Below are 15286 nucleotides of genomic sequence, written 5' to 3' on the forward strand. Positions count from 1 at the left end.
GTGTGCCATTGACTAAATACAGGATAGACCTGAATCTGCTATCTATTGCTATACCGTGTTAAGTCGATAATGTCGCATGTGATACGAAAATGGTAAGGGGGTCAAGCGACATCTAAAACGTGAGACACGAAAAAGCATTGCATGTTACATCTATTTTGTACCTCGTTTGCGGCGCTATTTTAGTATTGGCGCGTTTTGAATCATTCTACCAATCGGATTCAATTCGGTGACCACCTTCAAAACAAAATAATATGGCTGGTATTACGCATAACGGAAAGTTAACCGGGATGCGTTAATAAAATTTGATAGCGATCAAAATCATTTGATCTTTCTTAGTGACATGATTATTGTGCTCTTCTATGTGATCTATTTCTTTGGCAAGTTTATATATCAAAATTATCGAAGCAAAAGACGAGAAACAATGGATACTGATACGGTTAACGCGGAGCCAGAACTCAACATTACTGAAGAAGATCGTAGAATGATAGATCCTGAGGCACCTCAGAGTTTTGAAGAAAATATCAAATTTTTCCCGCCGGCGTACATCCAGAGATATGCTGCTGTTGCCGATGTACTTAATAGTGACAGATATCGAGGAAAATTACGCAAGGTATTCCGCTTTCATATCTTCGCAATAACTTTACACGTGGATTTTTCTTTATTGCTAGAAATATACTTATCAATTTTTCGCCCAATTTTACATATGATATAATACCATTTATTTCGTATTACATGTTTGATATTTGCAAACATGGATTTAACAAATTTTTAACAGGTAATAAAATGACTAATCTCCTTCTTTGTTTAGATCGTTGACTTTGGATGTGCAGAACTTGGTTTTTTAACACACCTAAAAAATACAATTGGCATACAAGAAATATTATGCGTGGATATTAATAGATCGCTTTTAGAAGCTTATAAAAATAGAGGTGCTCCCTTAGTATCTGAATATTTACATAGAAGAACCGCACCTTTTGTAATTGAGATAGACGAAGGTTGCATTACTCAAAATGACAATAAGCTAAAAAACACAGATGCTGTAATCTGCATAGAATTGTAGGTTGCTATATATCGTGATCGATTGTTTTTAATTTTACTTTTCAAACGATAAAAAACTCGTATAATATTATTTCATAGGATATAACGCATATTTTAACACTTTAGGATCGAGCATTTGTATCCAGATACTTTAATAAATTTACCTTACAATATTTTTGGGTATATCAGACCGTTATTGGTAGTGATAACAACTCCAAATGCAGATTTTAATGCATTATTCCCAAACTTTTCTGGGTTTAGACATCCTGATCATAAATTTGAATGGACCAGACAACAATTTCAAGATTGGTAATGATTTTGATTTTTTGTTTAATTGTACATTTTTAAGTTATTTTTACTGTATATACAGGCTGGTCTATGAATCAGTCACCACACTTTTTGACCCTTACCCAATGATCTGATAAGAAAATGTTTTGAATAAAAATTGATCAACCGACATCAACAAATTGATCAAATTGAACAACCGACTACAAAATAGGGTATACAAAATTTCCAAAAATGCTTTTTTCGACCAAAAGTCAAGATTACGTTATTTATGCTTTTGTAATGTGCATATAAAGAACATTTTTCTCTTTGAGACGTCCGATTTAATCGAAGTAAAATTATTTTTAACGGTAGCGCTCTTCTCGATTAACCATTGTTTCAATATTTAGTGTCATTTTAAGGTCATGGTATAGGAGGTCGTTACAAACTCGTATTAACGTCAACTACGACAGTACGAAATCAAAAATACGTGAGCATTCATTTAAAGAAGTCAAGGTGATCTTGACTTTTTCTGGAAAAAATAATTCTTTCGGAAATTTCTTGTATTGAAATTTGTAGCCAAATTAAAGGTGATTAATTTTTATTGAAGGTATTTTTTTATTAATTTGTTCAGTCTCTGAAATATCGTGGCGATCGATTCATCGGCGTATCAGCCCGTGCATAACAAATAATCATACATGTCATAAACATAATTTCTGTCAACAGGGCTGAAAATATTATTTTAAGATACCCCAGTTATTTAGTAACATTTCATGGGATTTGTAAAGGCCCCGAAGGCTCAGAACATTTAGGATGTTGTACTCAAATGGCTGTTTTTCATCGCGTCTATGAGAAGGAAGAAGTGTATAGCTCTGGAATTGAAAATTTATTTAAAGTTGTAGCTAGATACGAATACCCGTTTCAAATAGATAATCGCTCAGACGAAGAGAAGATCGTTGACGAAGCATCGTACTACATTAGACATTTATCGTATCAAGACGATATGGAAGAAGAAGTTCCATTAAAACTAATATTAAAAATGTTACGTACATTTCCAATTTCTATGGATGAATTGGAAACAATTTTAGGGGACGCTGGCTGGACAGTTGAAGAGCGTGAAGATGGTCCTGTTGTCTTAGTACCACCACCTTCTACGTATTCTGATACTACAGTAGATGGGCCTCTTTGGAGTAATGACATGTATGCTTCAGAGGAAGATGAATGGAACATGGAAACCGAATCGCCTATAAATTACAGCAGGCAGGAAACGGACAATGAAGAGTGGAACCCAGAATCAAGTATCGTTATACCTGTTATGCCACAAAGTAATTCTATGATTGAAGACAATACCTATCATGACGAAACGGATGTTTTATTCAGTGCTGAATTTGAAACGACAAGAAGTGCCGAAATTCCTGATAAATACAATGAAATTAACAACGAAGGAAATATAGATTCGATACTTGGCACAGATAATTTCAATAAATCATTCGACAATAATGATCCGTTGTACTTAAATGAATCAACAGAATTATCTGATTCTTCTGTAACAAAAAAACTTAAAAGTTTGTATATAACATCGGACACACAAGATGATGCTATATCAGATACTGCGCAAAAACTTAATTGTACGTTAGATCTAGTTTACATGTCGCTTTCACGGGCCTCTACTTCGCCTGAGCCATATCTTTTACACGCTGTTAAGATGGACCAACAATTAACAAACGATAGTATATGTAATCAAAGCATGAATGATCATTGGATGTTAAACAATTCGCTCCAACAGGAAAATATATCAATTAACACCATTGCAGATGTAAATGATGAAGAAAGCAAGAAATCGTCATTAAAATATGATCTTGATGGACATGATCACTTAAACGATATTTATTCAAATACATTATATAAAGAAGATAAAGATTCTGACATTGATACTAACACAGCAGCAAGTATGAACCCTATTGATCAAAATCAAATGCAAAGTATCCAACAGAGTAGTAATGTCTTGGAGCATAATTGTCATCTAAAAAATCAATTACAATCAGACAATAGTATAGTTTCTGCTAATAATATTGTAATAGACAATCAACCACAGTTTACAAGTTCACCAAAAGTGGAAACTAGAGCAAGTAGCGTGGGTAAAAAACGAAGATCTCTTGATTACAAGGAGGAGGAGAATAATACTAATTCGTTAAATATATCACAGAAATCTCAGTTCACAAGCCGTAGTAGTAATAATGGTAGAAATGAGGTACTTTTACAAGGCAATATTGATACAGATATAACTGCTATGTCAGGCATTAAACCAAATACAATAGAAGAAAGGTATAGTAAACAAGATACTTCTATGTATCAGAATGATATGAAAGTAAAAAGTGGGAATGAGTTAATAAAGAACTTTGATCAAGATACACTTAATAGTAGCGATATAGCAACAATATGTCCTACATTAGATGATGATAAACAAACAATAGAAGAATTGCCTGAAACGAATTCTTTAAGTGATAACAATGACACGAAAAATAATGAAACATTACAAAGGGAAATTACAGATCCTTGCGCTACAGAAAAGTTAGTAAAGGAAGAAAATGAGCTTCCTGCAATAAATACCAATAACATACAATCAGTAAATTGTGATACGAAAATTCAATTGACGAAAAATTCAATTGATGAAAAGACTGATCTAAAATCTGAATTACATAATGATCATGATTTAAGGAGCGTTGCTACCGAAATGTTTTGTAATGATGCCAAAGATACAAGAGATATTGAATCCACATCAGTATTAAAAAATGAGAAACAAGATGAATGTAACGTAGAGAATCGCGTATTGAAACCTTCTCCAGAAACTGTGGAAACACCTTCAAATAGTTGGTCTCCGGAAGTAATAGATTCCGGATATCCAAACACCGTTTCCGCTCAGGATATGACACCGGAATACGCTCAATCATGTATAGCGCAAGGTCATGTATCCGATTCTGAATCTCCAAGTATAGTAGAAGTTCTAAGACCCGAAATTCTCGATGAGATCGAAGTTGAAAACGGTGATCTTGCAAATAATAACAGAGATGATGAAGGTAATAATATGATTGCTGCAGAATTAAACGAGCTGGAAGACTTACAACCCTTCATTGAAGTACTGGAAAATGATATTGAAAACGAGAATGATATTTATGGTATAGAGAATGACTTCCCTATATGGTTGCTAGGATTATTAAATATGGCCAACCCAATTGATGTGGACATAGACATGCAGAATAACGGGGAATTGATGTTTCCAAACAGAGCAGCAGGTAATTTTATCGGTATATATAAATTGTCAATGAAGATAATGATTCATTTTTATATAAACAGGTGACAATCCAAGATACGTAAATGTGGAACGCGATGAAGGTTTTGATAATAGTTCTGAAGAGAATAGTGATTTAGAAAATAATGAAATGTAAATGATGTCAATGAAAATGCGCTAATGAATAATGTCGAAGACGATAATGAAAATGCGTTAATGAATAATGTCGAAAACGATAATGAAAATGCGCTAATGAATAATGTTGAAAACGATAATGAAAATGCGCTAATGAATAATGAATAATGCTTCTAACCGAAATAGTGAAAATGAACAATGGGTTATAATTACAGGTAATACGCGATATTGTTGAAATAATAATATAGATGATTTCACATATTACCCTACCGTATGTTTGCAAGGTCCCAAGATAAAAATTTAAAGGTAATTATTTTTGAACAGTACATACATTTGTATACTCTGAACGTTCACTTATGTTCCTCTTTTTTTCTTTTAAGTGTAAATATATCTTAAAATATTGTAAAATTCATAAAAATCTTTCAAGGAGCTTGTTACGAAAGTTTCTTTTTCTTTCTTTTATATATATGTATAATATAAGAGATAAATTTTTTTTATTGTTTTTTTTTTCTTTTTTTATCGCATAGAAACATTCGTGATACACTGGTTTTTTCATTTAATCTATCGAGAAATCAATGTTCTTGTAAGTAAGCGTAACACAGTATTTCAGTATCAATACATCTGTATGCGATTGTATACTAGTAATAACATTTGCTTGTTACTACTTGAAACATTAAGATGTCGAATTTAAAAAAGATATATATTTTCTTACGATTTTCAAGACTTCTCGTCATATTGTTTTTAAGTACGTAAATAAGATTTGTGATGCGCTATTTTATCTAGATATGCTTTATGAAAGTTTATCAATATGTTACATTTCTGTCTACTCGCATTTATTTAATAAAATGCCTCGTTAATTTATAACAATGTTTCTTGATAATATATATGTTGAAATCTATCTAAGACTGAAATGGCATTTCTATTTTAAACAAATAAAACATATCACATATCCTCTAATAACTTTTCTCAATACATTATTATATTATTTAAGAACCAGTACTACTAGTTGATATTAATGGCATAAGACACTTAAGAAATAGACAGATGATATCTTTCTTTATTTCAGTAAAAGTGGAATGACATTACAAGGTGTACAGTGATACATATGTAGTAACCTAAAATCTTTACATGACTTGTTAGTAATTTATCTTTATATATATTGTTTTTTAGTATTTACAGAAAGTACATCTTTTGTTTCATACATCAGATGTAGGATTATTGTTAGCTATTGTACGAATTTCTAAAGTGATCATAATCTTCGCTTCGATCGTGTATATGATACGTAGTAAATGTTACGTTAACAATAATGCAGTTAAATTATCGTCAACTGGGAAAGAAGCAAAACAAAAATAATCATTACCAATCTCTTCTATAAACTGTACGATGCAAGATAACGGCGCGATATTTAATTTAGTTCTTGGTATTCTAAATTGATAACTCACAGTACAAGGAGTACAAAATAAATTAATCAGTAATTCCATCAAATGAATGGCACTAATTAATACACACACATACACACATTCACACAAAGCTAGATTTACACTCTAAAATATCTTTTCAAACATTCTTGAATATTTACTCGGTCTTATTGTTCACGTAACAGAAATGTTTATTACACATTTGGTTAAATTCTAACTTCAAGTAGTGCCTTGACATAATTTATGGCCTTAGATCTAATTTATGTAGATTCTGTCAAAGCAAAAGACAAATGATAATTAATATACGTTTAAGCATCGCACGCCCGTACATGTCATTTACTGATTGCGAATTAATGAAATTTTCAAAAAAAAAAAGGAGAAAATGAAAAAAAAAGAGAAAAAAAGGAGATTAAGGTAAACGAAAAAAATATTTTGCATTGTAAAAGACTATAATATCTAGTCTTATATTAAGTTATTTTGTTCAGCTGCCAATGTACCTGCAAAATGTTGCAGTATTGTTTACGTGATTATTAATAGCATCAGCAGACAATAAATTGCATATAAAAATTAAACAATGTGAAATGTTTCTCTTTCATATAATTTACGTTACTCGTTACGATCTAAAATTAGTTGTAAGACGCATACATCAATAAGTGTCATACATATTCTTTAATCAATAGCCCTAGACATACCGATTAAAATAAAAGTTTGATAAAAAAAAAAACGCACATGTATTTATAATTTTGGAATGTCATTATAATAAATCCGTACAAAAAATAAATGAAAATTGCAGAAATATTATCTTCTTTACATGATCCAATTTACTAAATGTGGAATCTCTGATTTCTGCAGTCTGTTACGTCTGTTAGTTGCCTGAGAGAGAGAGAGAGAGAAATCGATAGATAGATAGATAGAGAGAGAGAGAGAGAGAGAGAGCTATTTATATACAGTAAAGTCTATAGTATTCCTATTTTCCACGTCTTAGACTAGTTTCATACAAAACGTAGTGAACTTATCGCTAACATCTATTGTAATCTTTTTTTGCATCTCCATATGTGCCCTATCACTTAATCAATTGCTTAATATAGGACTTCCAATTTCGTGAGAAGTTCCTTATTAATACATAAAAATCGGATTTCAAATAAAATTAATAATTCACAAACCAAGTTTAGGTAAAAATCAATATACTGAAACGATTAACAAATGTAAATAAGTAATATCAAGATTAATATCAGAGTTGCAGGATAAAGCTGACATCGCTAAAAGCACGCGATTAATAATGCACGCGAGGAACCTGACGTAAAATATACCGAGTGTATATTATAAACAGGTCAAGTAGAATACTACATGTAATCATGGACGTACATTGTGTATTCGAATTTATATTTCAAATAGGTCTTTTCTCGTAGTATACGAATTCTTCCAACATTTCGTCTGGTTAAACTTCGTTTGAATAGATGTGTATAATATATTATAATTAGGTTTATTTTTCTACTTCAAAATAGCGTCCCTCGTTATATTTATGCACTTTAACTCGAATACTTACTGAATCACACAACTTCTTTAAGATTATCACGAGTCTCGCGATTACGGGAATGTATCAAATGATGCATTTCACCTCCGGGTGCGCTATCTCGTCTAAGATCTTTCATTAATGACGGAGCTATTACTTCTCTTTTATTCGTCGCTTCTTTTATACTTGACAGTGTCTTACTGAGCCACGGCCAGCTGTTTCTCGCTGCTTGAAGTTCAGAAGCAGTCGCATGCAATTGATGTGTTAAATCCTATAAAGAAAATTAATCTTATAAATGTAATTCTAGATAATATCGAGAATTATTAAATAACATGCTTATTTACCTGGTTTCTACATTCAGCTTCAACATGGGCTAGCTTTGTTTGAGCTAACTCCAATTCTAATTCTCGTACTCTCTCCTGTACTCTGTGCAACATAGGATCTATTCGGTTTTCTAAAGGGTGTGCAATATCTGCTAATATATTGGACGAATCCATTATACAACTTTTACACTTTTCACATTTCGAAACCTTCGTCTAAAGGGTAAAATTATTTATAAATTGTCATACAAGAATTCCATGAGAATTAAATGTTTTTTACTACTTACTCGCAACTCACTAAGTGTTGTCTTTGCAGCATTATAGTCATCTTCCAAACGTTGACAAATCTAAAATAAATATTTCATCTATGATACAGTACAATAAATTCAATAGTTTCGTATGATAAATGTGATCATTTACATATACGTACCTGTTTGTATTCAGCAATAATAATATTGCTTCGTCTACTTTCCGCATCTGCTCTTGCTACTTCTCGTTGTAGCATTTCCTTGACTTGAACCAATTCGGCTTCTAATCTCTGTTTTTCTTCCTCATTTCTCGCTACTGTGCCTCGTAACTGTTCTACTTCATTGCTATATTCATCCGCATTCTCTTGCGCTTCTACGCCATAAGAAAAAGTTACACGTTAGCGTTTGAAACAAGACCATATACGTACATTTGTATGTTTCTGATATTTTATATAATAAATAGTTCTATAGTAGGATAAAAATATTACAGTATTTTTAATCGTGATTATATAAGAAGCTTACAAATACAATCTTACTCTCTGTCAATGTCTTTATAGTATGGCTCATGATTCCGACAGTGAAACATTGGAAACGAATGACTTTAACGTAATTGGCCGACATACGATATCTTGAAAAAGCAGATACCACCACATATATTATCTATGCAGAACATACCATGGCCAATTTTAAACTGCTGGCACAGCTGTTAAACTTATTAAATATGTTTGTTGCCTGCTATAGCTCATAAATATACAGATAATCCCTCTGATAGAATTTAACGCGTTCAAAGTATAAAAAATCGCAAACAAATACAAATTTAAAGCATTTGATGTAGTTTTAGGATGTCCTGTATATACTTGTTATTACTGTACCTAAATAAGATGATTTGTGCATAATAGTATATTTATCATTTTCGATAATGAATTTCAATATTTATCAAGCCTTGTAAGCCTTAACAACTTTGTATACAAATTCTTGCTAAAATTCCATTAGTATTACATGAGAGATACACTAACTTGCAAACAATTTAATAATAATTTACCTAAAGTATAATTTATTTGATTCTGTAATGAGCAATTGGTAAAATAAAAGCTATAAGCTCTCATATAACAAATATAAAACATTGCACAAAACAATTACGATTAAAACAAAAAATGAAACATTTTCATAAAGTGTGAGGAACAGGGTATACACAGGTAAATTGACAAAATTAAAAACGCTATTCTAAATGGACGATTTATTTCTAACAAGAAAAAATAAATAATTTTTTTTATAAAAATTGATATACAAGACAGTATACAAAGCAGTATGGCTAGATAAGCGCGATAAAATGCTATTATAAACAACGCAAAATTATAAAAATTTACAAATATTACAACATAAATAATTCAACAAAAAAATGAGTATAATTTTTGAACAATGCTTTTTTATAACAGCTGATTTGCGCTAGATTAGTTTGTATGAAAGAATATCAACTTTAAGCATAAGAGAATCAATCAAAACAGAAAATGTATTGATCTTGCAAAGAGTATATTGCTATAACATAGTAGCTGTGATATTTCAGCCAGTCTATCGAATCTAAAAAAATTCTGTCCAAAATTTACAACGTTAATCTCTTATTACTATTTCCTCTTTGAGAAAGAAATTGAAGGGACCTCTTTGGAATTGACGTAAAATTGTCTCGCGGGAAATATACATGGCAATAAGAAAAAGATAAGGAAAGTATTTCATGATTTGTCAACTGGTTGAAATCTCATGTTTGTGCATAACTGTTACTGAACTAATATTTTGTCAACATATGTACACAGCTTGTGGTTAGCTTGTTACGAAGATTGACAATACATTCGAAAAATTATACAAGATTAAATGGAATACCAAACAGAAATAAAAGAATCTGTTTATGAGTATAAGAAATATTTCTTCAAAACAGCAAATTTCATTAAATTTTTACCAAATATTTACTACATAATTCTTGATATTCCAAACTATATTAGGTATTTTATTCCACAAGTTCGTATTATGCAATAAAATGTTTTCCAACAACGTAGATCACATTGTAAATATCAAATATTTTTTACAACTATTCACTGAAGTATCTTTACAAGACTATGTAGGTGGACATAATTTATGCTTTGGTATATAAGCATGAAATTATGTCATGCAAATGTAAAATATATTTATTTCATAAAAAAAAAAACTAGATTGGGATTAGGTCATATTTTAAGTTGCTAATTTTCTTCGAAATTAGTACTAGATAAAACAGAGGTATATTATTTTGATTTTCATTCGTATTCTATGTATACTTTCATCGAAGTCAATAAAAAGAGTAGGTATCTAAATGTCGAAATACGTATTTACATTTCAATTTTAAAATATGGCAACAAAGACGAACGTGTAAAGCTTCAGCAAACAAAGTTAAATTTATGATCGCTCGACCATTTTTTTCATCTCTATACAGACTATACATGCATATAAAAGAGTATTGTAGTTTGTATTACTTTCAGATGTACTAAAAATTATACATGTATTTGCGTGACTCAAACATAAAATATGAAATTACCTTTCAGTGTCATAAATTCCGCTTCATACTTCTTTAATTTCTTTAAGGTAACTGAGCAGGCTAACTTCATGACATAGCGCGATATTTCTTCGTTTCGACAACGTTTAGGTAAATGCACCCGAAAGTATTTTAATATACTTTCAAAATCTAATTGAAGTAGTTCCTTTTTGCACAACTGTAGAAACATACATTTTTATAAACGATATATTCTATAAAACGTGTTGCGAGTTAAAGATGGTTACCTACCATTAATAATGCGAGAGCAACCTGGAATAATGTATCAAGTCCCTGTAAAAGGAATACGTCCAGAATATGGAAAACAAGATAAAGTGGAAATCTGGCTGTAAAAAGAGTTAAAAACCATTGTGCAGCGAACATATGTGTTTCTACACCACGATCGCAAAAATGTTTATAAAGTTCTGGCAGCTGATCCTAAAAGTACAATAATAATTGTAAGTAATAAATATTGTAATTGCCCGTAATTAATTAAAATATATTACGAACCTCTATTAATCTATTAAGCTGATAAAATCTCATATGAAGGTTGTCAAATCTATCCTTGTACAAATCTCTTAGACCATAGTCATACATTAACTTAACCAGAACACAAAAAGCTTGTTCTTCCGGCATCTATAAGAAATACCTAATGTTTCTCTTGTCATTACACACCCTAATAAATTACTATCAAAAATGCAGATATGCTTCTTACAAATGTCAACCATTGGATGCCAATTACTTACGTGAAGGAGTAAACTAGCAACTAAAAAGCTAAGTCCTTGGCAATATCCAACTTCTTCGTCATACACTGCATACGCTTTGCTTATTCTGTACAAAGAATCTTGTCCCAAACCACCTGTTTCTTTGAAAAAGTCATGAGCAGGAAATGTTCTATTAATATCTCTTAAAATAACACTCTCGCAACTGCTTTCCTGTAGATGTAAAACAATATAATTATTATATACGTTCTCTGTCACTTACTAATTTTCGTTTACCTTAGTAATTAAAGTCCTGTATCTATCCATCATTTCTTGTGAATTATCGCAATTACTTAAACGTTGCCATACTTCTCCGCGCAAGGCTTCAGGAATACCTTGCTTTGTAAGTTTTATAAGAAGTTTTGGACGTTGTTCATTAACTTGCCAACTGTCTAGTACTTCTGCCCAACTAGCTAGTTCGTCTGCAGAACAATCTTTCGATACTTCACCTGTGCCACTTAACATTGGTTCATCTCCATCTGTCAATGTAGAAACATAATCAATATACTTTTCATCCTTCTCATTAAATAAAATAGTTAAATATCTTATTTTAACCTGAGTCTATTTCCTCCTTGGGTGTAAGCGTGTCAATGCTAGTTAAAGAAGGAGATCGAATCAGTGATGCTAAATTAAGAGCGAGATTTAATCTGTTTCTATCCAGCTCTCCTGAAGTTTCTATACTTTGTACTTCATAGTGAACTTCCGTACCATCTCCGGATATTATCTATATAATGATAAATGCGCATGAAATTTGTGACATTAGAATGAATAAAGAACTAATATTTTGGACGCCTTACTTCTTTTGAGTTAAGGTAAAATTGTTGTACAAGATTTCGTTTATTAAAATACCAAAATCTTTCATTTTGTGGAAATACTTTAACTAACGTCTCTATTATAAACCTGACGGGCTCTCGGATACCACGTATTACTAAATCAACAGCAACTGTCATATAAATTTTTCCTTCTCTTGGGGTTTCAATATTGAGAGTCTCTAAAGCTGGATCTGCAGGATCCCAGTGACCACATATGTTGTAACATTGTTTCTCTTGAACTAGTGGACCAGCATTAACTTGCTACAAACAATATCATTTTTATTATTATTATAAGACCAGAAGCATTATTAATTATAAATATCTGGTTTTTGAATAGTTAATATTACCATTTCAAGCAGACGCATATCACTATGTTTAACATTGCGTCCAGGACTAACAAGGACTCCAAAGCATCTCTCAACTTCAAGAGTAATTCCTCCTTCTTTGCTAGAAACTTGCTGAATACTTAAACACACTTGTTTAGCTACGTTATTTCGAAGTTTAAAACAATTTCTATCCTTAGGAACTATACTGAAACCTCCCTTTCCATCTTCTTCTTTTATTTCCATTGTTACTTCAAAAATAAATACACGAGAATTAGTTTTTTCACTTCCAATGTTAAACCCATTGAAATCACTTCCTGTTAGAGAGCTAGTCATCGACCGTGGTATTCTGTGGAAGGCTTTAGAAAAGCAAGCAGAAACTTGTCCTACCTATGACGAATTACATGGTTAATGTATTTTGACTAAAACTTGATATTATCATACAAAAAGATATTGAACATACTGCTTCTGGTATATCGCACCGGAAAACATGACACTGATAAATGGCAGATTCCAATGTATCCCCATGTGACCATGTAAAAGCAAAACATGCTGCGCATGGACCAACACTTTCACCACGCGCATAAAATAGGATTCGTTGTACTTCATAATGTGCAATTGGTTGTTGAGTAGCAGCATCATATAAACTATCATACAAACATAATGATGCATGATGTATGATGGAAAAAACATTTTATTACTATTTCTAATAGTTGTACATACACAACAGAACCTTGAGAGCTACTTGGTACAGAAACAGATACTTTAATTCCCAAATTAAGGGATTGTTCTGCATTTAATATGTTCATATTGCGCTGTATTTCACATTCTGATTTAGGTGCATTTATTGTTGCCGATCCCAGGTAAGTCACCCCATTGAAAATAGTACATTCTTGTTGAACATTAGCCAGGGAATTTATTTCTAAATATAAAAAATGATATCTCATATTCTGTAGAATACCTTTTATGGTTGACAGATAAATAATAATTTGTACCTTCATCAATATAATCTTCTGGTTTCATAATATCCTGTTTCTCAGATGCAACCATACAAGAACTTACATCATAAAATTTACTTTGTCCCACTTTTTTAGATTTTGGTTGATTTTGTTGCGCACTGCTCACAATTTTATAATCATTGCTTTCCATTTTTGAATCTTCTGTCAATACCTATGGAATTTTATCAGTAACTCAGATAATTATTGATATGCAGTTAAAAAGATAATGTACATTAAGAATTGATATTTCTAAATAACATAAGTATGTTCAAACCTCACGAAGATTATTTTGAAGATCTTCAAAATTGCCGTTATTGGCAATTTTCAACATTGGTAATTCGCTGATTAATGTTTGTTGATGTTTGCCATTACCTCTGTCATTTACAAATTCATATTCATCACTTGTTGCCACTGATTCCATTGATTTAACACTCATGCTATCCTCCATAACTATGTCTATAACATAGCATATAATATTACTGTGTTATAATAATGTAATGTATAACGTATATGTATATATATAAACGATTAAATATTCTTTAATTTGATATTTTTGTGTAAAGATTACATGTAGATATGTGAATACATATATATGTGTACATACACACACACGCACACGCGCGCGCGCACACACACACAAACACATCTTGGAATATACATTCCAATATATAACAATAGATACATAAGGAAGAGGAAAAAATAAAGCACAGTAATATATGAGTTGAATTACTATTAACAACTACACCCAACTGCATGATAAATTTAAAGATAAAACTAACTGCATGTATTCACTATACATAGAAGATGCACAATGTTCGCATTCTATTTAGAGAATGACGTGAAATCAAAAAACAGATATGTTTCCCACAAATGATTGCACTCTATTCACTATATTTCTCGAATATAATTTAATTTTTATTTTTAATAAGCAGGGAGTACCATTTGAGCAATAAATTCGGGAACGGGAATCCGGGACGGAAGAATTTCACTTGTGACAGAATTTCCTAACAATCGAGCGTCAACCTCATAATTTATCAATACGATTCATTCGAATACGAAGAAAATAATTCAGTGGATCGAGATTGATGAGCAAAACAAGCTTCGCGCGTACAAAGTTCGACACGGCATCGTTAAAAGCACACTAACTCGAATTCATAATGTCGATTTGGTTTGTCAAGTATCTCGGATCATCTGAATTGCATTCTTAAGCGAACTTATTGTGCCTCGGTTCTCGGTGTTGTACGGTTTTAGTTGCCCGCTTCTATTTACACCCCCAGCAAAGAACAGGGATTACCCTCTTGGTGGATCCAAAATTTGAAGAGACACCGGTGCCTCTTCTTGCGTTGTTGTTGATTAAAACCACGGACACACCCCGTTTCCACGATCCACGCATCGATCTACCCACGTTCCAACGATTTTTCCAAGTTATCGGTGAACATTTACATGATTTCGATCACGTCAGAAATAATTTCGTTTGACAGAAAAAGCAACCTTGGTGTCGGCCATTCGAGCACTAAGGTGCCGGAAGTCTGCTTTGTTACAACGAATTGCGAGCGAACCACCTCCAAGCGCGCAACAACTTTGAACTAACTTTAGTTACCGTCTTGTCCATT

The 15286-nt window shown here is 31.8% G+C and overlaps 2 protein-coding genes across 5 annotated transcripts; one reads left to right on the plus strand and one right to left on the minus strand.

The window, feature by feature from the left end:
* The first annotated feature begins 199 nt into the window (after positions 1 to 199).
* On the plus strand, positions 200 to 6868 carry LOC100646218. Its single transcript, XM_012320776.3, has 5 exons — positions 200 to 610; positions 809 to 1056; positions 1165 to 1347; positions 2029 to 4595; positions 4657 to 6868. Exons 1-5 carry the CDS (start codon positions 341 to 343, stop codon positions 4746 to 4748), a joined length of 3360 nt encoding a protein of 1119 aa, XP_012176166.3. The 5' UTR covers positions 200 to 340; the 3' UTR covers positions 4749 to 6868.
* Positions 5764 to 15220, minus strand: LOC100646018 (rab GTPase-activating protein 1-like). 4 transcript variants are annotated; one of them, XM_003394274.4, is made up of 18 exons: positions 14820 to 14961; positions 13948 to 14129; positions 13671 to 13845; positions 13399 to 13597; positions 13139 to 13322; positions 12700 to 13065; positions 12338 to 12613; positions 12096 to 12264; positions 11778 to 12019; positions 11526 to 11714; positions 11290 to 11415; positions 11032 to 11217; positions 10786 to 10960; positions 8408 to 8598; positions 8265 to 8324; positions 8002 to 8193; positions 7691 to 7928; positions 5764 to 7017 (listed from the first exon to the last, which is right to left on the minus strand). In XM_003394274.4, exons 1-17 carry the CDS (start codon positions 14827 to 14829, stop codon positions 7695 to 7697), a joined length of 3156 nt encoding a protein of 1051 aa, XP_003394322.1. In that variant the 5' UTR covers positions 14830 to 14961; the 3' UTR covers positions 5764 to 7017; positions 7691 to 7694. The 4 variants fall into 4 exon arrangements, with proteins under 4 accessions (XP_003394322.1, XP_048270590.1, XP_012176164.1 ...); XM_048414633.1 differs by lacking the exon at positions 14820 to 14961 and adding an exon at positions 14968 to 15220 and having other exon boundaries at positions 5764 to 7928; XM_012320774.3 differs by having other exon boundaries at positions 5764 to 7928.
* Positions 15221 to 15286: the final 66 nt, after the last annotated feature.

Source organism: Bombus terrestris, chromosome 3 (assembly GCF_910591885.1).
Source record: "Bombus terrestris chromosome 3, iyBomTerr1.2, whole genome shotgun sequence".
NCBI lineage: Eukaryota > Metazoa > Arthropoda > Insecta > Hymenoptera > Apidae > Bombus > Bombus terrestris.

Bases quoted from the DNA above. Each gene is read 5' to 3' on its own strand.
- LOC100646218 (XM_012320776.3), top strand. From the start codon at position 341: ATGATTATTGTGCTCTTCTATGTGATCTATTTCTTTGGCAAGTTTATA. The intron at 611-808 runs GTATTCCGCTTT...TTCTTTGTTTAG, and splicing joins ATCGAGGAAAATTACGCAAG to ATCGTTGACTTTGGATGTGC. The intron at 1,348-2,028 runs GTAATGATTTTG...TTCTGTCAACAG, and splicing joins AGACAACAATTTCAAGATTG to GGCTGAAAATATTATTTTAA.
- LOC100646018 (XM_003394274.4), bottom strand. The intron at 13,846-13,947 runs GTTTGAACATAC...AAAATTCCATAG, and splicing joins TTCAAAATAATCTTCGTGAG to GTATTGACAGAAGATTCAAA. The intron at 12,614-12,699 runs GTAATATTAACT...TATTGTTTGTAG, and splicing joins ATATGCGTCTGCTTGAAATG to CAAGTTAATGCTGGTCCACT.